At 37.1% G+C, this 22,503-nt stretch overlaps 1 protein-coding gene across 4 annotated transcripts; it reads right to left on the bottom strand.

Annotated features, from left to right (window-relative positions):
* Nucleotides 1-1,911: 1,911 nt before the first annotated feature.
* cpsf6 (cleavage and polyadenylation specific factor 6) lies at nucleotides 1,912-22,210 on the bottom strand. 4 transcript variants are annotated; one of them, XM_027008678.2, is made up of 11 exons: nucleotides 22,084-22,210; nucleotides 13,383-13,592; nucleotides 12,876-12,979; nucleotides 12,258-12,403; nucleotides 11,893-12,066; nucleotides 10,666-11,158; nucleotides 10,081-10,185; nucleotides 9,646-9,761; nucleotides 9,389-9,542; nucleotides 8,190-8,386; nucleotides 1,912-2,357 (listed from the first exon to the last, which is right to left on the bottom strand). In XM_027008678.2, exons 1-10 carry the CDS (start codon nucleotides 22,141-22,143, stop codon nucleotides 8,197-8,199), a joined length of 1,752 nt encoding a protein of 583 aa, XP_026864479.2. In that variant the 5' UTR covers nucleotides 22,144-22,210; the 3' UTR covers nucleotides 1,912-2,357; nucleotides 8,190-8,196. The 4 variants fall into 4 exon arrangements, with proteins under 4 accessions (XP_026864479.2, XP_026864480.2, XP_026864481.2 ...); XM_027008679.2 differs by having other exon boundaries at nucleotides 8,190-8,383; nucleotides 22,084-22,209; XM_027008680.2 differs by lacking the exon at nucleotides 10,081-10,185 and having other exon boundaries at nucleotides 22,084-22,208.
* Nucleotides 22,211-22,503: the final 293 nt, after the last annotated feature.

The following is a 22,503-nucleotide window of genomic DNA, read 5'->3' as shown; positions in this document are numbered from 1 at the left end:
CAGTGATCAAATTTAGCATTGCAGAAATAAAGATAATAAACATGGTCCATGGTTCAAAATGCATCAGTGCTGATGTACCACAGGACAAGCTGCCCCTACCTCCATCATACTACCAATTACCATTTTTTTGTTTGTTTTTAGGGGGGCAGGAAGACAACAACTCTAAAACACTCACTATGAAGTTTCATATGCATGCCTCCAGGTGCTCAAGACCCCAAGACGTTTTCCTGAGAACATCACTAATATAGTGAAAATATGTAGTCTTCAACTGATTATTTTAGTTTTTAAGTAATTGAATCATCAGAAAACAGAATTAAAATTAGTGTAAATTACAAAAACAAAACGACAAAAAAACAAAACAAAACAAACAAACCTACACTAGATGTATATGCCCACCATAATTTAAAGCTATAACTGCAGAAGTATTTTAGCCTTATGTGGTATGTAACATCAACTTACCTTATACTCCCAAGAAAGGAAGGGAATGGAGAATCCGACTGCTGTGGCTTCATCTGACGATCAAACAAATGGTCTCAACATGCTCAATGCAACCACAAATCTACCAGTTTAGCAACTGAATGTTATGCATCCATTCTGAGGTGAAGAGACCACCAAGTCATCAGTAGGAAATTCACCTAAAATTCATATTTTCATAAGTGACTTGACAATCTGTTGATGCTATATAGAGAAGACTAAGTGCTGCATGGTACAGCATGTTAAACCTCTCTTCTTGATTACCCTGAGTGCAATATCTAAAGAGTGTCAAATATTTTCTAGTGGTAGGTAAGTGTTGTGTTGTAAAGTATGTAGAGGTTCTTCAAATAGATTTGTTAGTGATATAACTGGAGCAAACGTGAAGATATGAATTTTTAGGTGAATTTGTAGTTTCACTCTATGACAGGAAACAAAAATCAACAACTTTTGTAAATTCTGATCTGAAACGTTCGACTGAATTAAGTCACCACATTGTGCAAGGTTACAAAGTAAAATATCTGTGAAATTTAACTTAGCACTTCATGTCTCATTATAAAAATCCTGCTGTTTGCAATGAAAATCCATAGACGCATTTGGAACACAGGCTTTTTGAACCTGAAGTGTGAAACTGGTACACCTTAACAGCTTGATACAGCTCAAAAGTTGATAAAATTACCCATATTTTACATCCAATATCTGGAAGCCAGCCACAATTTTCTTACATCTCCTCTAGAGTACATCTAAAGCTCACAGCTAGGACACAAAAAGGGAAATTACATTAAAATTGTTACGCATATACTCAGACATTTAGACGTTTGCCACAATGCGTATATGCAAAGAAAGGTGCCCATCAAACTTAGCATGCTTTCCCCAAACACGTTACACCTACAATTACATATGAAGAGTGTAAGTTATCTAGTATTGCTGGTGTAACAGAGAGATTCACAGACATAATAAAAGGAAAGAAAAAAAAAAAGGGGGAAAAAAATCTGCAAAATCAATGCAATTGTTTCTTAATATGGCAGGGATTGTAAACCATTTGTTTATATGTAAAATTTGGTAGCACAGCTTGCAACAGATTTAAAAATCTATTTTCAATAAAGCCACTTTCAATGTTAGCTACATGACAACAAAAATCTGCATTTCTACCTATGAAAACTGGAATGTACAACTACTTAGGCTAAATGCAGAAAACAAAACTAATAAATGTTTTGTGCTTAAAGGGATCAAATGTACATTTCATTTCTAAATACATCACTATTGAACAGGTCCTGAATTCATCTTATAAGTGGGAAGGCATCATGGCACAGCTAAACATTTTTTCTGTAGCACAGAACTTACACAACTCCACCAGGTAGAAACCTGACGGTCAAAAAGATATGTAATATGAAAAAACTAATTGCAATAATGTATCAAGGAATTCAAAGTATAAACAAGTAGCAACCCCAGTAAACACTTTATTACAACACAGTCTATTTAATAATTCAAGGCAGAGACAAACATTATGTAGATAAAGGAAAGGGGGGAGAGGGATGAAACCAAAAGTTCCCTATAAAAACACATCTAGCTGACAATTTACACATTATTAGCATTCAAAAGGTTTGTTTTTCAGTTGAGGACAGAGCAAGCAAGATATTCTCTTCTGTCGAAAAAAGTCAAACTTACATTTTCAGTTACACAGGTATTTTGTCAAATAAAATGTAAGAAATAAAAAAAAAAAGCTGGTGGGAATTAAGAGTGAGTATATAATTTACAGCTCTGTACTGGAGCATGGCGAAGCATCAGCCGAGTCATTGCCTCTCTGAAAGAGGGATGAAGTGTGCTGAGGGACGAGTGTAAGCTGCAGGTGATGCTCCTCCTCCTCCTCCTCCTCTTCCGTTCAGCTGAAAGGTGTCAAAACGGAGGGGGCAGTTTGGTTTGGGGGTCAAACCCATTAACATAGACAAATCCCCTTTCCTTTCCCTTTCTCTCTCTCCCCCTCACACACACACACACACCACACACACACACACACACACAGTTTCTCTGGGCTGGTGAGGACCATTTCACACCTATATTTAAAACTTCAAAACTACTTAAATAGCTCAAACACAGGTAATCTAAGTCCAAACATGAATATTCAAATATTACAACCTGTAATCTGGCTACAAACATGCAAAGTTACAACTAATAGTTCAAATGTGAAAAAACAATGAATGAAAATATAAATTTTAAAATGACCTACAATACAGAGATATTTAATTACTTATCAAGTGTTTAAATGTACACTGATTTGGGGGGGGGGGGGGGGGGGGGGGAGCACGCAAAAGCCTATTCTTGAAAACCAGCTCAAAATACTACTCAGTATGTCCTCAATACAATTAGAATTACATAAACTATTTCCACAGTGTGTCAAAACAAGACACTGAATGATACCAATCTTAGAGCTTTCTGGTTTTATTTTATGCTTTTAAAGATGAAATAATAGATTAAATATTCTTCAGGCCCAACACAGTTCTGCAGAACTATAATGGGTAAAATGGATTTCATTCTTGAATTTGCAATGTCAAAAAATATATTTTAGCCAATTTCTGTATGAACCTACAGGGTTTCACACTCTCATTAAAATTCAGATTCCTAAAATGTATTTCCATAGATCACACTATTAAAATGTTCAGAATGTTCCCAATTACTTTTTGAAACTTGCTGTAAATTTCTTGTGCATGCTGACAATATACCCTTATTTGAATAGTTCCAGGTACCCCTTGACCAAAAACCATTAAATGTCTTATTAAATGTTAACACATCCATTTAAAGTAGACAAAGGGAACAAAACCTTTATTTTTTTTCCCTGTTGTGACAATGACACCATGACTCATAATTCAACTAAAACTCTTACAGGGCCATGGCATAAGGTTCTCTCATTGTGGTTTTATAAAAACTAACTTGTGTTTAAATAGGTACAATCAGGACATCTTTAGAGGTAAATTCGCTTATGTGAACTTGCTTTTACAGCTGACAAATGACCTCCCCCAAGTTAAAAAAAAAAAAGTGAAATGAAAAAGTGTTTTGTTCAAGGCAACCTGAAAAATTTCTCCCGAATGTCTTATTTCCAAAATGTCCTGATTATTCCCTTAACTGGATTCAGTGATGATCAATACTTAGAAATTACTCACTAATTGGTATCATGTAATTATGACATAATTGAGATCCTTGAGATGGTGTGACAAAGTGAGAAGCTTGACGCTAGTGACACATTGGACACCAGAGTAAGACAGAGACAAGGGCTGGACAAATCCCTGACCAGTAGATGATTTAAAAAGGCCCTGTCATTCCTTCATACAAAGCAAGTCCAATTTCCCCTTGACAATGAGTCATGAGAAAGATTGCTGTTACATATCATCATCATCATCATCATTATTATTAATAATAATAATAATAATAATAATAATAATAACAACAATAATAATCATTATCTATGCAATGCATTAAAAATAACCACAGCTTATATCTCTACAAATTATAGGTTTGGAATGTGAACTATATTGTTATGCTTAGTGCTTTAAAACTGCACAACATTGTTCTTGTCCACAGGCATGACTGGTTAGCAATAAAAACAAGCAATTTGTCCAACCCCCAAACATGATAATACTCATATAGGGAAAGAGAAAGAAATAACTAGTGCAGGACATGTTAAGTCAACTAACCTCTATTAGAGAAGCCTACACAGACAGAGAAGTGTCCTCACTACAGGATTCCTTACTACAGGACATTAAGCTAGATTTAAACTGCATTTAAAACAACCAAACCTACAAGTGGTGTTGTGTAGTAGTAGTAGTAGTGGTAGTAGTAGTAGGTATCACTAAAAACATGAAAGGAAAGGGATGAAAAAAAAACAAAAAAACAAAAAAACAAAAAAAAACAACAACTTGGGAGTACAAAGAAGGGCAACTGGACTTGATAAAGTTTATTACCAACAACCAATTCTAAACTTCACAAAAAGAGCAAGTGTAAAGCCAATAGATCAATATGTGAGAAAAATGTTTAAGACAGATCTGAGACCAGTAGGGATCGACAAAACCATAAAACGGTGCATGATATTGTAGCCTTATTGGAACCAGCTGGCTGTAGTATTTACTTTCAAATTACTTTCAGATTTTGCAACTTTTCTTGTCCAAGAATAATATTCAAGTAATTAACCTGTAATAGCTTAAGTTGGTTTACATTAATTTAACAGTAAAAGTGCTGCCAAACAATATTTTAGCCAATTTAATGTGATTTTCACTCATGTTTATGCACTAAAGTACAATACCAAAATGCTTTATAGCCATCAGTGTGCTGGATGAAATGCAATTATGTTATTTGGCATCACTGTTAAACACAAAACTCACATTCACTTAACTGAAGGTTGCTTTGAGCAGCTGCTACATTTTATATAAGAATTCTGAACTAATTTCATGCTTATAATTAGCACATCTATAATCCTTTCTGGCCTTTAAACCTGATCTACATTCAGGCATATCACTGTCTTAACATGACTATCAATTATATAAAACTGCCCAAATTGTTCCCACCAGTGTACCGCTAAAATATTAGCGATTTTCCATGTCATATCAATAGTCTAATGACAAACTGAATTGTATGCCGAAACTGCCAAAGTAACTACAATATTGCAATTACTTTTTTTTCTCCAGACGTTAAAAATAATGATGGCTGAGAGTTGTTGTAACATTCATCCCCTCAATAAACAAACATTCCTCCCCCCCTCCCCCAAAAAAAGAACCTTCCACTGAGCATTAAACCCCTGTTTAACTAACCAGTAAAAATTCTTTTATGGGGCAGATTTATCAAGTTTTAGTGCCAGCATTATGCTCTGAACAAAAACAAAGCACAGTAAAATAGCAACCTTTGGCATTTACATTTTAAAAATTTTAACATGACAGAGCTTGTGGTATTGCACTTTAGAACCAGTTATAGCTGCTTGCATATGTAATTCAGACGGTCTGTGTTTACATGCAAAACACTGCAAATTATGCTTAAGCATCTGATCACTTTTTAGAGGCTATTACATGATTCTTCTCTTTTAAGGATGCACATATCATGCACATCTGAAGGACTGTCTAATCCAATATTTAGACTTCACAAGGAAATCCATTTAGAGAGGATAAAGCAGATATTTTTTTTTTTACATGGTAGCTATATTAGGTTAAATATTTACATTCAAATATAAAAAAACACCAAAAAGGTTAAGTAGAAAGAAGACTTAGAAGATAATGGAGGACATGGGACTCAAATTTGTTTAAATAATTTGTGTTAATATGGAAACAAGACCCAATTGATGAGTAACTTGATAAATATGCCTCCCCGTATCTAAAACCTGCCATTTATGTGATACTAATAGAACTGTCTGTTTATCCCAGAAATATAACTTTTCTTTCAGGATACGGCATATTTAAAGATAGAATGCTAATTGTTTGGAGTATAAGTAAATTTGTCATGGGTGGCATTTGAAGAACAGTAAAATTAAGCTAAAAATATGACTCGACGATGGGGGAAAACATTTTTAGACGCCTCACCTTTCAGTAGTGATAGGGTCGAATCAATGTTTTAAAAAACAAAAACACACAAAAACAAATCAGAAGCGAAATATTAACACTCAACTGCGCAAACTAAATCTATATTACATTGAACTTACATAGTATGATGAACTCTACTATAGTGCTTATAAAAAAGAAAACAAAACAAAGATGGGAAAAGTAAAAAACCCTGTATTTCACAGGAAAACATTTTAAAGGTGAATTTTAAATTACTTAAACTAATATAGCAATTCCACTCCATTTACATTTGAAAATGACCACCATCAAAGCTGGTTTTAGCACTCTGGACAATGTCTTTTGTACCCTTTTTGTCAGAGACCCCACTGCTCTGAATGCTAGTTTTAGGAGACAAGTAAAGGGCCAATCATTTACTGTAAACAATATAGCTAGGTATTAAGCAGTACATTTGACATTGCTGTCCAGGCTTACAGTAATGTTAATACTTCCATAATGCAAATGGAGAATAACTGCCATATAAAATATCTAAAATCACTGCCAATGCATTTCAAAGACTATGAAATATCCTACAAAAAATGTATTTACCATGCCAATTTTTCATGAGAAATTATAAAGTTATATTAAGAGCTCAAATCTGGTTTACACTACCCTAGATTTCTGAAGAACTTCAGCTCAATTCAGAGAAAGCCAAATATGGGGAAAAAAAATTATTCACCTACAGAAAAATTCTGCTTCTCCAACAAAATCAACTTGTATACTTTTCACAAAGCAAATGTTTTTAACCTTTCACACCTGTTATTGCAAAGTACAGCATCAACCCACCAATCACAGCAAAACATCGTCCAAATAACACATTACTAATGAATATTGTAACTTTCTGTACCTAAACTTTTAAGCTGTACAGAAATGCTATGGACATCGTACCAGTTTAAAAGGAATAATTTAAAAAAGACAGGTGGCAGCTCTATCAAATTTAGAAAAATCAGTAAGGAACCAATATGGCCCCAACAGCAGAATTAAACAAATGTAAAAACTAGCATGAATCTGAGGTTTTCCAATATGTTTTTTTCCCCAAATCTTTTCAATGGAAAACAATTTAGGACCATACAAATATCATTTAAATAGCCACAACAATCTGGAAATTTCCAATTAAACTAACAATGTGGTTTTTTTATTACCATCACAATACACATTGCATCAACAGGTTCATCTGAAGACCTGATATGTTAAGTATTGGCAAAGACTAAAACTTTCCATAAATGGGGGAAATGACGTACTGAAAAAAATGAAATTTATAATAGACTTCCTTAGCATCTAAAATTTAATACTGTTTCAATAAAAAAAAACAAAAAACAAAACAAAAACAAAAAACCCCAAGTTTATTCATAACTGACTACCAATCTAATAAATATAATAATACAATATCTAAACTATAACTCCATTTCCACATACTAACTTTCAAAATATGGGCATTACCACATTAAAAATAAATGTAAACAGTTGATGGTTTTGTGAAATGTTACAGCCAATCAGATAGTGAGACACAAAAACGTAAATTTTGCACAAAATAAACAAAAATGGTTAGTAACTGTTAATTCCTTCTGGTGTTCTAACTGACATTATAGCTAAATTTGACCCAGGATTAAAGCCTACAGAAAAACAGTATAAACAAAGTGATAACAGTTCATAATTAAATACAAGTATTCAGTGATGTCTGGTTTAATACAGATTAGTTACTGTAAGGTTAAAAAAAACATGCCACTTTCAAGGAATAGAATTAGCACTGGCTTCAAAATCCTTCTGGGCTCTGGTATCACAAAGATTTTACAGTATAAAATGTATTATAATAAATAGATTAGTAGTGGTATAATAAACAATTAAGATGGTCTTGGCTCTGCATAGGAAATGTAACCAAAGTGAATATTTGAATTAATTAAAATTTCAAATCTATATGACCAAGAAGTAAATAATTAATGTAGTAAATGTAATAAATGAACACACGGACGTAATCATGCACGTGCCAAACACATACAAAGATGGAAAAAAGTGAACACACTGTTTTTGTTTATGTGCACACTTACCTTTTCATATGTACTTACCCAGCATCTCTTCTGCTTTCCTATTGAGTGAAACAGTTAGGACCTGAGTTCAAGAGGTGAATCAGACATAAAACACACAAACCTTTCTCCTAACGGTGACGATATTCCCTCTCTCGGTCACGGTCTCTCTCACGATCACGGTCTCTCTCGCGATGGCGGTCTCTCTCGCGGCTGCGCTCCCGGTAGTAGTCCTCGTGACGGTCACGGCTGCGCGACTTGTGCCGGCGGCTCTTCTCACGAGAACGACTGTGGTCTCTCTCCCTAGACCTTTCTCGTCTACTGAGAAAGAGTTACACTGATCTCATTTTTCAAAAAAAGTTTAAAAAAAAACAAAAAAAAAAACAACAGTAAAGTGGAGCCAGTATTAAGTTTTGCAAGTAGCAAAATGCATTCAGATCACAACTGAACCTTTTACAAAAGAAGTTAAATCAACTAGAAATTGATGTAGAGTACACACAGTTCATATACCGATGCATCACACGTTTTAGATGCAAAACAATATTTGAAATACAGAGGCGTGCAGTGTAAACGAATACCCCTTCTGCATACCCCCTGGACTCAGCCCCATAGGGAAAACCATAAATTTCATTGGTCTGTCTGTCACTAAGTGCTAATACACTTACATTACAGAACACTTCAAAAATATCGCCAGCAGGAGCTTTTAACCCTTCTCTAAAGGGTTAGGAGGACCTGATTGTGCAACACTGTACAGTTAAAATGTAAAGTCCATCTTCTGCATGTTAGCCATCCTCTAGCCCTTCATTATACCTAGAATGGATAGAATATTTTCTAATCACTTGACCACTGCAGGACGGATATTTTGATTGGATGACCACTCAACCCAGCAATGATACTGATGCATGTAAAAACCTTAGCAACCCGGCCGTGATTAATGCACTTACACGAGCACAACACACTATCCTGAAAATGTTAATGGTGTAAACAGGCAATACATTAGTGGATAGAAGCTTTTCAGTGTACATTGCCAATATTACATAGCCGCTAGCTAGCTACCTCCCTCCCACTCCCAGAGCCAAAACCTTGTGCTTTACAACTCTTAGTTATATCCACAGCTAACCATAAATGGTAAACAAAATTATTTTCATGATGTACTCGTTTATGCAAATACTGGGCAACTCATGCTACACAGAGAACAAAGCTAAACACTGTGTATTCGATGCCTAACTTGCTATTCTAGTACAACATGCATGTTTCAACAAAGCGGCTGTCAGCCGGTCACTGAAGATGAGAGTTTAAAGTAGGTGTACTGCAACAGTTTACCTGGAGGCTGAGCCATAGGACTTTGATTCAATGCCATGCAGGCAGTCCTGCAGTGAGCTGATAAGCACTTTGCAGCGGTCATCAGCTGAGACTTTTGACTGCTTGATTAAGGAAATGGCAGTCACCAGGGTCTCAATGGCACTGCCATAGTCCGCTGCAAACAGACACAGCTTCACAACTTACAACTTCATCAACTTTGAGTAAAACAAGCTTTCAAATTGAATAAACTGGTTGGTGTGGCAGAGTGACATACCCACCTGCACTGGCATCTGATACAGCCCTGGATATAGCACTGCTGGAAATAGCTCTGTTCCGGTTCATAATTTCCTCAAACTCCGCCTCACTCAGAGGGGTCCGAGCAGCATCCATCTCCCTGAAAGGAAGGAAGGAAGCATGTATGCGAGTGTGTGTGTGTGGATGAATGAGTGAGAGGAGAATCAGACAAAGCAAAGCTGAAAATGTGTCATAATAGTCCAATGAAAGCGCTGACTGCACCCGAGATCATTCCTATACATTCTTAGACAAGGGAAGTGAGGGGTGCGCACCACACAGCAAACGATTAGTACTATTAAAAATCACCCATCACCAATGTTACAAAATCACTCCTAAAGCCTGATTCACACCAACAATAAAATACACACACTGTGTTGGCTGTGTATCCTGTTCTCGGCTGGACCGGATGCTCTACTAACCCTTGATCACTTGAACTGTGCAAGTGCAGGCCACCGTTTTTCAGATCAACCAACCCCTCATTAATCCAGGGATCAAACCCACACACTACAGGGGCTCTGAGGTGACTATAGATCAAAGGAGGAGATTCAGGGTCACTCAGGGGTTTCCCCATACAAATGCTGTTAGCGATTTAGCAACAGAACACAAACATTTAGCACTTTGTTTTCATCCCCCTCAAACTATTACTACAACAGACCCAAACAAAAACATTAAACTATCTATGAAATAAACAAACCCTTAATTAACAAACCTTATAATCTGTAGTATTTGCAAAGTCAGAGTGTGTTTGAGTGACATTAAAACTGTCATTACAAGTTTAATAAAGCCTGATTTTGTTTGCACCATCCATCTCCTGCAAATCAAAGCCTCAACCTAAAATATGATATAGATTTATAACATCACCAGTCTGGCAGAGATGGAGCATAGCCAGTCTTGCAGAGATAGAAGTGTAAAAGAATGCCTGATTGCTTATCTTAAATCAACAATTTCAAAGATTGAGATTAATGAGATCTGTACTCATAGAGAGTTGTATAAAGTTTTTTTACCTGCCAGGGCCATAATCTCCTCTGTCATACGGAGGTGGGCGTCCGTATGGATCGTTTGGTGGTGGACCTCTGCTATCTGATGAGGGCATATTGTTGTTTCCCGGAGGAGGGAAGAAGGCAGGGTTCACATGGGGGGCTGGAGGTGGACCACCAGGAGGGGGACCCTGCATGTGAGGGGGTGGAGCTAGAGCCAAAGGTGGACCTATAGGACCAGGGGGGCGGGGTGGAAATGGACCTGGAGGGGGAGGACCTTGTTGTGGGGGAGGTGGTCCAGGAGGTGGACCATAGCCTGGTGGGGGAGGGCCAGGAGGCATAGGACCCATTGGAGGTTGACCAAACTGGCCAGGAAAAATTACAGGGGGAGGTGGCCGGTCACCTCTATTGGGTGGGCCAGTAAGGGGTGGGGGCAGAGCCTGCCCTGGGGGGGGGGGGCCAGGAGGGCCAGGAGGCCCAGGGGGGCCAGGGGGAGGGCGAGGAGGTCCCTGCATACCACCTTAAAGAAGAATAAATAAAAAGAAGCACATAGTAGAGTCAGTAACATAAAAATCAGATCTGCAGGGACAGCATACGTGGACCCTGCCTTTGCATGTATACTTACTACTCATACAAATGCATGGAATTGCAATCTCAATTTTAACAGATATCAAAATATAGTTTACCCCTATACCTGTAAGTATATAAGTATAATTTGTCCTTTGCCTGTAAGTAGTATGACTATGCAACATGCCACTCTTGTTCATAGTAAGCTGGCAAATAAGTATGTACGCAGTGGACCAAGACACACCAGCACTGGTCTTGAAAAAAAAACAAACAAACTGTAAACTGGTCTGATGACTGGCTGCAACTGCACCAGTAAAGTACACCAGTACAAGCCACTAATAGAAGCATTCAGGGGTATTATTTGACCACCATAAATTAAGATTAAGATTTTCTGTGTATTTTTTGCTTTAGTATTGGGATTTGAACAGGAGGTGGCACTTGCAAAAATCTGAAATTCACTAGATCAAGCACTTTTCCTGGAGGTTTCAATGTGATTAAGTCCCATGTTCACTGCAAACTACATAATATTAGTAAAGTTTACACAGCAACTATTATAACTTTAGCACAAATCCAAAGACATAATCTAGTAGGAAAGAAACAGATGGATTCACTGTCTACTACCCCCAAAGCTGACTGAGCACTGATTTCAGCAGGGGAAAAAAGAGGGAGGGGGGGTGAGACTTTTACCTGGAAAGTGTGGTGGAGGTGCTCCAGGTCCAACAGGCCCAGGGAAGCGGTCACCTCCAGGGCCAGCAGGGCCTGGAAAGCGCCCTCGACCCCTGCCCAGGGGGAAACCACCACGAGGGCCCACGCCTGGGGGCCCAGCCTTACCCTCCCCTGACATCTGCCCTGACTGTGTGCCTGTACAGATGACAAAAATTACTAAGTAGAAAAAGAGCACTGCATGCACATTCAATGCAAAGACAAAGGACAAGATAAAGCATAAAATCCAGAACGCAGGTAAAGAAAAACAAAACCCAAAAAACAAACAACAAGAACAACTACTACTACACAGATTTTGCTTATGCTTCAAAACACAGGAAAGGCCTTACTTTTTCGCGACTGCAGCTCAAACTGGCTCAGTGACTGTTTGTTGCAGGGGGTGACGATGGGGTTCTGGCCATGAAGCTCCCGCTTAGATAGCAGGTCCAGCAGCTTTCTGGAGGAGGCATCTGAGCCAACACACACCAGAGCAAACCTACATGGCACAGTACACAAGGAGAACCATCAGTAAGTAGTTCTGAACAGGCTTCAGTTATATTTTTATGCTAAAGTGATGGGCTTGCCTGGATGAAATCCCCCATTCAGTATGGACCGTTTTCAAATCATCAATACAAAATATTTTAGCAGCCTTAATTTGTACACTTGTGGTAGTCTTGCATATGAAAATTCCCTCTACAAACTGCAATTTCAAGCAAGACAAATACAGTACTGCACAAAAGTCTCGTGACCCAAGAATTTATTAAAACGGTAAGTACGTATTTGTTAAAAAATGAGGATGGGACACTTCTGTCCATTTTTAAAGTGTAGACAGACAACTGTATTATCATGCTGAAAGTTTTTTTGCAAATCAAAAACCCACTGCTTGAAATACTAGATCGGTTTTGGCATCAGGCAACCATCCCTAAAGTAGAGGAAAAGGAAGCTGTGAAGAGAGCCGTTTCACTCACCCTTTAGACTGGCCATTGGCCCTATTCTCAAAAAACTTGATCTCCAGGACATCATTAATGCCTATGGAGCGAATGGCCTCTGTCAGATCCTCATCTGTGGTCCACTGTATACAGAAGAAACAGCACAGCTGTGTTCAAAAGAGTCTACTACATACTACTCATGTACCGATTGGGCCCCAAATTATTATGCCATTATTCCACCAAATATTCCAGTTATGCGACCAGAGCTATCTTAGTGGTGTGTTGCATTCTGTTCTCCAACTGATACGGAACTTTCACGAGTGGACAGAACCTTCATACGTTCATGTGACCTCGTAGTATGGTTTACTTTTGTTGCATACTGAATACTATACTGCATACCATGGGGACCAGTATACCGTATATACAGCATGAAGCATACAGTATGTAGCAGGCTATTTCAAACACAGCCCATGACTCTGATGTTTCAATTACCCCCATGTGAAGAAAATGTGAAGCCACACATAAGAATTAGATAACAGTACTAACCCAAGTGAGGTTGCCTATGTACAGAGCAATCCGTTTGCCTGTGTAGGTATAGACAACATTGGGTGGAGCCCCTTTGTTCCCCTCTGAGCCCCCAGGTGCGGGTAGACTGTCCAGATAGTCTCGGTCTTCAGGTGCATCCCCATTATTGGCAGATGGCGAAATGACATCATCATACAAATCTATCTGTTCATGAACTGGGTAATCTGTTTCCTATACAAAAGTGAAATATCCAACACAGGTCAAAATCAGTCAGTTAATTCAATCCAGTTGGTAGTACAGTAAAAAGCAAATATACAGCTCACAAAATACATCTTCTCAGAACAAAAATGGTCAGGCTAAAAACTTGGTCAGGCTAAGCTTTTGCACAAACTGAGTGTCGATCACAGCAATATCTGTATTTTAACATACCCAAGCACATGCTTCTTGCTTTTGGTGATAATCCAGTTTATGTCTACAAGTAATAAACATACTAAATATAATTTCATTGAATTGAAAAGATTTCTATGACTGCACAATTATTAAATCACAATTATTATTTTTAAAGTAGATTTATTTACACACGTGAATAAATATAAAGGTAAAAATCCACTTTACTTCTACAGGCAATAAACATTAGACTATATATAATTTCACTGGACTGAAAAGACATCAGTCTTAGTTGGTTGAGTGGTTTGGTTATTGGTTGAGTGGTTTGGTTATTGGTCCCAATATTCCAATATGCATGGATGAATGACAAACAGCTTAGACACAAATGGCAAGCTCTTTGGATAGTGATAAAGTGCATAAACCTTAGTACAAAAATGACAACACTTCACTAAAAAAATGTTTTCCTGCAGTAAGTCAGTGAAGCCTGCTCTAAAGCACATTTTAACATGTACAAACATTACAAATGTCTTAGTTTAGGCATATCCTCAGAAGAAACACTATAAAAGGTGCAATTTATACTGTACATCTGCCTGGTAGTATGTCAGTATGTGTCAGAGTAATATTACGATGTCACATTTGTCTGTGTGATTTTTCCAAACCACTTTCTAGCAAAGCTCCAAGGTGCACACACAGGCAACTAAAAGTATAAAGATAGGTTCTAAAGGTATAAAGAAGAGATAGCAGAGCGCATCATCTGTCTGCATCCTGTTTAGAGGTTGTTAACTAGTTACATACAAGGGCACCAGAAGACGGGCAATGGTAGATATCTCTAACCGAGGCCCTCATTGGATGAAGGACCCTCTGATAAAGTAATTTTTGATTTCTATTTCTGCAGCCAATTTTTACACTCCATTATAGAAATAAATATTCTTCCATAGTAATTTCTTTTTATCTGTGTTTCTTTTAATTGTTGGTTCTAGGGGTGTAACAATTCATTGTGACACAATGCCTAGACAAACCCCTGTGCCTGGGGGAAAAAATTGCGCTGCTGCACTCCCAGATACATAACAAGGTCAAAGTAGTCAGGTCTCTGAAAAAGCTATTCACTAAAGTGCCTGATAAATAACTAGAAACTATTGGGAACAGACAGGACAAGCTGGACGTTAATTAATATAATGACTTGTAATAACACTTGAATCTAGTCTAAGACTTTTATATTTGAAGAACCTTATTAAACCTAAATGCCTGTGTATATGCATGATTCAGAAAGGATAAAAGTAGAATGTTGACACACAATGTCTTGATATCTTTTACTCAGCTGTCAAAGTGGGATCACCACTGTAGAACAACTGCACCAAGATGCTTGCACATCTTAATGTCAACTTTTAAATTAAATGAACATTTCCCCACCACTCGTGTTTACCCAAATGTCAGCTTTACAGTTTGAAGGGGCTGAACAGAGATGCGTTTCCATGGTTTTTCCTACACAAACCTTTTTTTTTGAGGTGCCACCTGCTGGACATTTTATATGCTGCAATCTAATCAATTTCACACTGATTAAAGAATATAAAAACACTCAAATAGCAATACTGTCAGGACTATCAATGCATATATTGATAAGAGTGTACACATGAGTGCTGTATTGACACTGTACACAGCTGTACCAATGTCAGAAGATAACACTAGAAACAGCAGCTAACAAAAAAAAGCCAGTGAACTGCTCAGATGACATTTAACCAATACTGCAGCACGTATCAGAAAGCTAAAGGAATTATGTCTATAGTGATGGAACTTATAGTACTAAATAACCATTTTCAGTTGTTGATGTGGGATTCTGATGCTTAATCTTGCAGATGTTGCTTGTCCCAAGCTAAATTTACTGTACAGGTAGATTTACTGCATTTGTAGTCAAAAATGTCTTTATTCCTATAATTATTTTACATTAGTTTAATGTTGTGGTTGAGTATGAAGCTTTTCATAGTTCCAACAAACATCGCTGGCCATCCTAATATTGGTGCAGTCTACTGCACATGTGGAAGCTGTCCACTCTCAGCACTGCGTGTGGGGTTTCATGATTGCGTCAACTTATCGTGCCACTGCACTTTTCCAAGTTTCATGGTGTACAGTGAAATGCCATGTATCCAAAAGCTATGTTCATCAACACCTGAGTTTTGGTATCATGGGAAATTATAAAACTCAGTAAATGAAGACACCTATGCCTAACATCCTGCAAACCTGCATGCAGCAAAGGGATGGAACTGCACAATCGATCCACAGTTCCTATAAAATTATTCTGTGTGAATGCAAGCTTCTCCCTCAAACAAACCCAGTCAGTTCTGAAAATGACCTAAGATTAATATTTTTTTATATTTAGAATGGCTGTTTAAATTGTGTTTATCTGGACTATTTAAGATATTGTAATTATTTTTTCTTTAAAGTGTGTAATAGGTATAGCAATTAAAAAAAGCTTTTTTCAAGATTATGTTCTTATTTGGTTGTGATCCATAAATGTGCCGACAATGCCACTCAGTGGGATTAGTTTTTTTTTGGCCTTCCGTTTCTTCTTTTTAATCTGAGATTTATTCTGGATGATTATATTGTTATCTGGATTTTTTTAAGAAAAAAAAAAAACACGATCACTGAAAAATTTAAAATTACACAAGCCTAGCATGCATGAGTATTCAAATGCAGTGAGACCACCTTAGCAAGAGCCTTCACCAAGAATGAACCAACATGTTACAACAAGATGGGAAAGCACCCATTACACTGTGTACAGCCTAACATTGCAATGTGTTTACGTGCTATGATCTGCCAGTGTCACTGCAGTGTCGTCATTTCACTGGATGTTCAAAGAGCTCATCCCCCTATATGCACCACCATTTTTACTTAGTAAAAGACAACATTAGCTTCATTGTTAAAGGCTAAGCAATATTAGCTTCATTGCTATTAGGCTAAAAGGTTATGCTGGGGAAAATAGTGAAACACTGTAAATGCTGTAAAGAAACAGTATGCTTTCTCATCCATACTTACAGTTGTAGCAGGATTATGAATTTTTCCAGCAGTGAATGGAAACATCCAGTGATTTGTGATGCAAACATCGCAGCTAGTCCATGCTAGATGCCACTGAACCATCTCTCAGTTTCCAGCTCATAACTGCACCCAAACAACTCCACATAAACTTCAGCTAAAATAAGACTTCAAGTCCTTGATGTCCAATAGTATTGGCATTTAAATCATTCTTAAAACTATTTCAACGGCTGTGTCAATTTCGCCAGTCACACACTTGCGTGTTGTAATCAGATTAAGTGTAGCACAAGTGATGGTTCGCCTTGTGGATGGCTGTAGCGGACTAAAATGAGTAAACAAATAAGGCAAGTGAGGAGTCTACGTTTTCGTCTTAGTGTCCATCATTTGTCAAAACAGCTGCCAATTATTCCGCTTGCACCTGGAAAACACTTGTAAAGTAAATTGATAGCCTCCCTCCCCCCAAATCCAGGTAGAAATTAGTCAAAGTAAAAAAACCTGAAGACTGTTTTACCTCAATTGCTGACCACATAAAAGTGAATATATATATATATATATATATATATATATATATATATATATATATATATATATATATATATATATATATATATATATATATATATATATCTATATATATATATATATATATATATATATATATATATATATATATATATATATATATATATATATATATATATATATATATATATATATATATATATATCTATATCTATATCTATATCTATATCTATATCTATCTCACATCACATCATTTTATCCAAGTGAAGAGTGAAATGAAGTTTACCCATGACATTACATTGTAGACTGAAATACTCAACCAGGAGAGTGATAATCTGATTGCATTTCAAGTGCATTACTGTCTGTCAAAGACCACTGTCACACGGAGCACACAGACACTGGATTACTGGCAAAGAAAGCTCTTGCCGAAGGTACTGGAGCCTACCTCTCTGGACCTTATGGTACAAGTCATGAATAATGAAAGACTGTTTAGCACTGTTTCCAATATACTAAATGAGAAGAGGAACAGACCGTTGTGCTAGAAAACTGATATTACTTTTTTTGGGAGGAAGAAAACCATCTACCATCCATACTTGGCAGAGAGAAACAGTAATTCAATTGCGCAGACTTGTTCCTTTTGCATTTGTGCCATTAAAATAGGACCAGATTACTTTCAAAAACTTCCTTATTTTATCTTGCTGCCAATGCCCCCCTCCCAAATCTTATTTGATTGAAGGCCTATAGCATTTGATACTTATCACAACTCTGTGACTGCAGTATGGACATTGGTTATTTTCTTTAAATATACTGTTATTTTTATTTGAAAATAATGCTGAAAGTAATTCAGGGTATATAATGTTTAACTGCAATATGCACACTGACATTTTAATTCCAATTGCTGTTATTTTTGTTAAAGATGTGTGTGCCTATTTCACACAAGCTTGTTAAAACATTACTAATAAACCAGTTAAAAATTTATATATATATCTCTATCTATCTATCTATCATCTATCATCTATCTATCTATCTATCTATCTATCTATCTATCTATCTATATATATATATATATATATATATATATATATATATAAAATCACATTTTGTGTTTTTAATTGAGCTGGTTAAATGTTCCATTTAGCCCTGCACTTGATTAAACTTGAGCAATGACTGATTTTGTCCCAGAGGCAATCAGCATCATACACAAACATTGACTGGTCCATCTCCAATTTTACCAGAAAATTTCTGGAGACACCAGACTAGTAGTTTGAGCATTTACTACTATTAAGACAGACATGATTCAGCCACAGTGAACCACACAAAAAGGAACTTATGGTAAAATATAACTACATGCACATACATGTCCGCAGTTAAAGAAATTACCAGTTTATCCATAACACCACATTTCCAAAGTGATTCACAGAAGTAGGATACGTAACCCATCTTAATTTCTAACTATGAATAAATATCAATTTATCAAGACAAAATGTTAGGCTAACAGATCACATTGATCTTGTGTAGTACAAATTGCTACATGACTTATTTAGGGACAGACTTCACTAACAATAGATGAATCAATTAGCAAACCTTCACAAAGGTAGGTACATTCCAGTCGCCCTAGTAATTCCCTGGAAAGTGGACTACAGAAGAATTTTGGCTGTTTTAAGGGAGAGTCTATAGGGGGTGAACATGGTTGTCATAGGGAGTAAAAAGGTTCAGTTCAAAGGGAACAAAACTACAGGGAGTAGAAGATAACAGTTTATCACTATTCTGGAAGTTGACCCAGCAGTCTTTGCATATCTTATCAAGATCTTTTGGATAGCTGATTATCTAGCGGAATATCAGTTCATGAGTGTGTCAGTACTATTATTTCAAAGTTGTTTTTACTGAATACTAAAAATATGGTGGAAGTAGCTTGTTCACAAAAGGTAAGAAATCATTCACTAAACAATTTTAGCTTGTTAACTTGTTATCACGAGGTAAATATAGCCTATAGCAATCTGTTTAGCGAACATCAACCAGATATTTGTTTTATGTCCATAATACAGGGCTGATAGACAGGTAAAATTCGGCAGTTTGAATGCCACATTAGCAAACAAACAAAAGTCTAACTGTGCAGCTGTCAAGAAAAAGAAGGGGAAAAAAAACCCACGACATCTGTGATATTGCAGAGTATTCTGAATGAAGGGGTCAACTGCAATTCCCTTATCCCATGGTTAGTGTTTATGGAGTACAAAGTACCCTACAGAATAAAATGCAGCCAAAATAATCTTCCCCTGTTTTCATACACAAAGAACATGAGTCTGAGAAAGAGTGTGGTTTTTTGCATGCAAGAGGAATCCTTTTCAACGTGCAAGTGTTTTTGCTCATTTGATAATTCTGACATTGATTTGACCCCATTCATAAAGCAAACATATCTACTACTCATCAATCGCGCTCAGGCTGACTCAGCTAAAATTATTAAAAATTTTACCTTTATTCATCCCAATTACACACATTGTGCCCGATGTCTAACATTATACTAGCTAATTAGAAATAATTATACTCCCATAACATTTAGCTGGAAGTGGACTGTTTCCAGTGTTACCAGACCAGGCAGTTAACAGCCAAATTGGGCGGATTTTCATTGGAATCGATAGAGGCAAATGTTCTTTGGTGCATGGACAAATTTTGGGCTGTTTTTTAAATATGTAAAAACTGTAATTTCTGAAATTTAAATAAGCCTACTTTATCCCCCATATTTAATCAGCTATCAAAATTTTCATTGACATTAGCCACTTCTGTTGAGAGAACTTTGCCACACCCATTTATACTGTAATGCATGGACACTTTCGCTATGCCCAAGTAGCCGCTTTACCTCTCATTTGGCTTTCATAATGCCCAAGTGGACAAAATACAAACAAAACTAATGAGAAAGTAAGTCTGATCTAAAGCCATAACATCTGCCAAAAGGGACTGTACATGTGTACTGCAAACTGCAACACGGACCACTCACTTCAATATGTCCAAAAGTCAGCTGCGAGAATCCTCCTTCATATAAGAAAATCAGCCCACATCACCCCTGGTCTACATCAGTTACACTGGCTCCCGCTCCCTGAATGCATTCAGTCTTGCACCTCCCTACCTAGCTGAACTCCTACACTCTTACTGCCCCAACCGTATACTTCGGTCCTCTGATGCAGGTCTCCTTTCCATCCCCAAGTTTAGATTGGTCTCTGTAGGAGGGAGATCCTTTAGTGTCATGGCCCTTAATCTCTCCATCTCTGCTCTTCACTTTCCTCCTTCAGTTAAAAAATACCTCTTTTCTCAACATTTTTCATAACTTCTCTTCCTATTCATATTTGTTAATTAATGTGTCCATTATTGTCTTTTCTCTCTCTCCATCTTTGCAAAGCGACCATGAATATGTGAAAGGCGCTATATAAATTAAATGTATCATTTATTATGGACCATTATCAGGACTTGAAGGGGCACTGTACAATTAACGCAGGGCTTGCCAATTTTCAAAACTTTTGTTGTTCCCAGCAAAACAAAAACAAAAAAAGTTACGATATCAATAATAAGTGTTGAGACCTCAGGATAACATATGCTGCACGCCACACATCAATGAATACACGCGATTATTTATTGAGACTATATATATATATATATATATAATGACTGTTTATCCGATATACTGCAAAATGTGTGGTTTCTGGCGGTTTCCCACAGTTTGGCGGGTTTTGAACAATTATTTGGCTGAAAATTACTGAAGCAATCTGGCAACGCTGGACGCTTCGCGAGCGCACGACACCAACGCTACAAAAACACTGCAGCGTGAATGTCAAAAACTCAAATCCGTTGATGTATATGAAAATGTTAGCTAATTATCTAGCCCTAGTTTGCATAAATCCCCCAACACCTAAACACTGCTACTCTGTCACAGGACGAAGCTGGGTTCACACAGATCGTGGCAAATATAATATAAATGTGCATTAAGGTCTATTGCACATTTACAAGGCTTCTTTCCGCAAATATTACAATATTACAACTTTAATGATTCGTCCTATATTTGCAATACCTTTAAAATAAGATAGGTAGGTACAGGAGATTAAGCACCATAGTCCACGATAATACAACACACTTCAAACTAGCTAAAGCTAGCTACCTAGCTAATCAAGGTCTTGGATCTTTTACAGAAGACATATTCTGTAAATATCATATTATAACTTTGACTAAAGCTTTGGTTTGATTTCATTTCACAAAACGCCACATATCGTCTTCTTGATCTGGTAGAGAAACCCTCACTTAATATAACAAGTGTTATTACATTTAAGAGCTTGTCAAATGACTAGCTGTAGCTATCAAAAAAGGCCTTTTCGCGAAACCGCCACTATCACGGGACGAAAACCTGCCGTACAATACGAACAATGGAAAATGCAGTCGGTCAACACGCCATTTCTAGTAAATCAACCGCGTTCTATGTACGAACATTTTACCAAAACGCTGTTTATATAAACATAGCTAAACCACATAAAAACAGCAATATGCAACGCGGTTGTAATGACTGTATACTTGTACTCACTGTACACAGTTACTGTCCGCGCACTTAATTTAGCTAGCGAAAGCTAACTAACTTGCTAGCGTTAGTTAAAATAGCTCGCTAGCTAGTAAGCTGTTAGCAAACGCACAATAGCCGCAGTCGATAAAATATAGGCTAGTATCTGCATCACCTAACATATTAGTTTTTGCGTAAAATGCAAACAATATAATATATCAAAATCAAACTGTATCTGTTGGGAAAATGTACCTGGTTGAACTCTTCTTCTACATCAGCGTAAATGTCGATGTGGTCAACACCGTCAGCCATTTTCCTCTCCTCTATTCTCCTTCCACGATAAACACATTCAGCGGGAGAAGAAGCGACAGCGCGCGAGAGTGTGAAGTTGGCCGCAGTGAGAATTCTCTAAATACGGACTTTTGTTTTATGTTGTCTCAACTCGCAAAAGTCTGTGGTGTAAAACGTTTGCTAGATTTTGAAGAAAGCCTCAAACTACATTTAGTCAAGCTGAAACGTGGAACGCTTCTAAAATGTCCAAAAAAAAAAAAAATCTTTCTGATCGATTTATTTCCATGGAATGAAGCAGGGTTGTGAACTCTTTCTAGAAAGTTTTTTCAGCATCGCTGAACAATCCCCACCCAACTTGGCCCATGCCAAAGCTATTGTATG

The sequence above is a fragment of the Electrophorus electricus genome, chromosome 2, assembly GCF_013358815.1.
Source record: "Electrophorus electricus isolate fEleEle1 chromosome 2, fEleEle1.pri, whole genome shotgun sequence".
NCBI classification, from domain to species: Eukaryota; Metazoa; Chordata; class Actinopteri; order Gymnotiformes; family Gymnotidae; genus Electrophorus; species Electrophorus electricus.
This window is presented reverse-complemented; position numbering and strand designations above follow the sequence as displayed.

Coding starts and splice junctions, on each gene's coding strand:
- cpsf6 (XM_027008678.2), bottom strand. CDS start 22,143: ATGGCTGACGGTGTTGACCACATCGACATTTACGCTGATGTAGAAGAA. Junction 12,980..13,382: donor ACATAGGCAACCTCACTTGG/GTTAGTACTGTT, acceptor TTCTGTATACAG/TGGACCACAGATGAGGATCT. Junction 11,159..11,892: donor ACCTCCACCACACTTTCCAG/GTAAAAGTCTCA, acceptor TTCTTCTTTAAG/GTGGTATGCAGGGACCTCCT.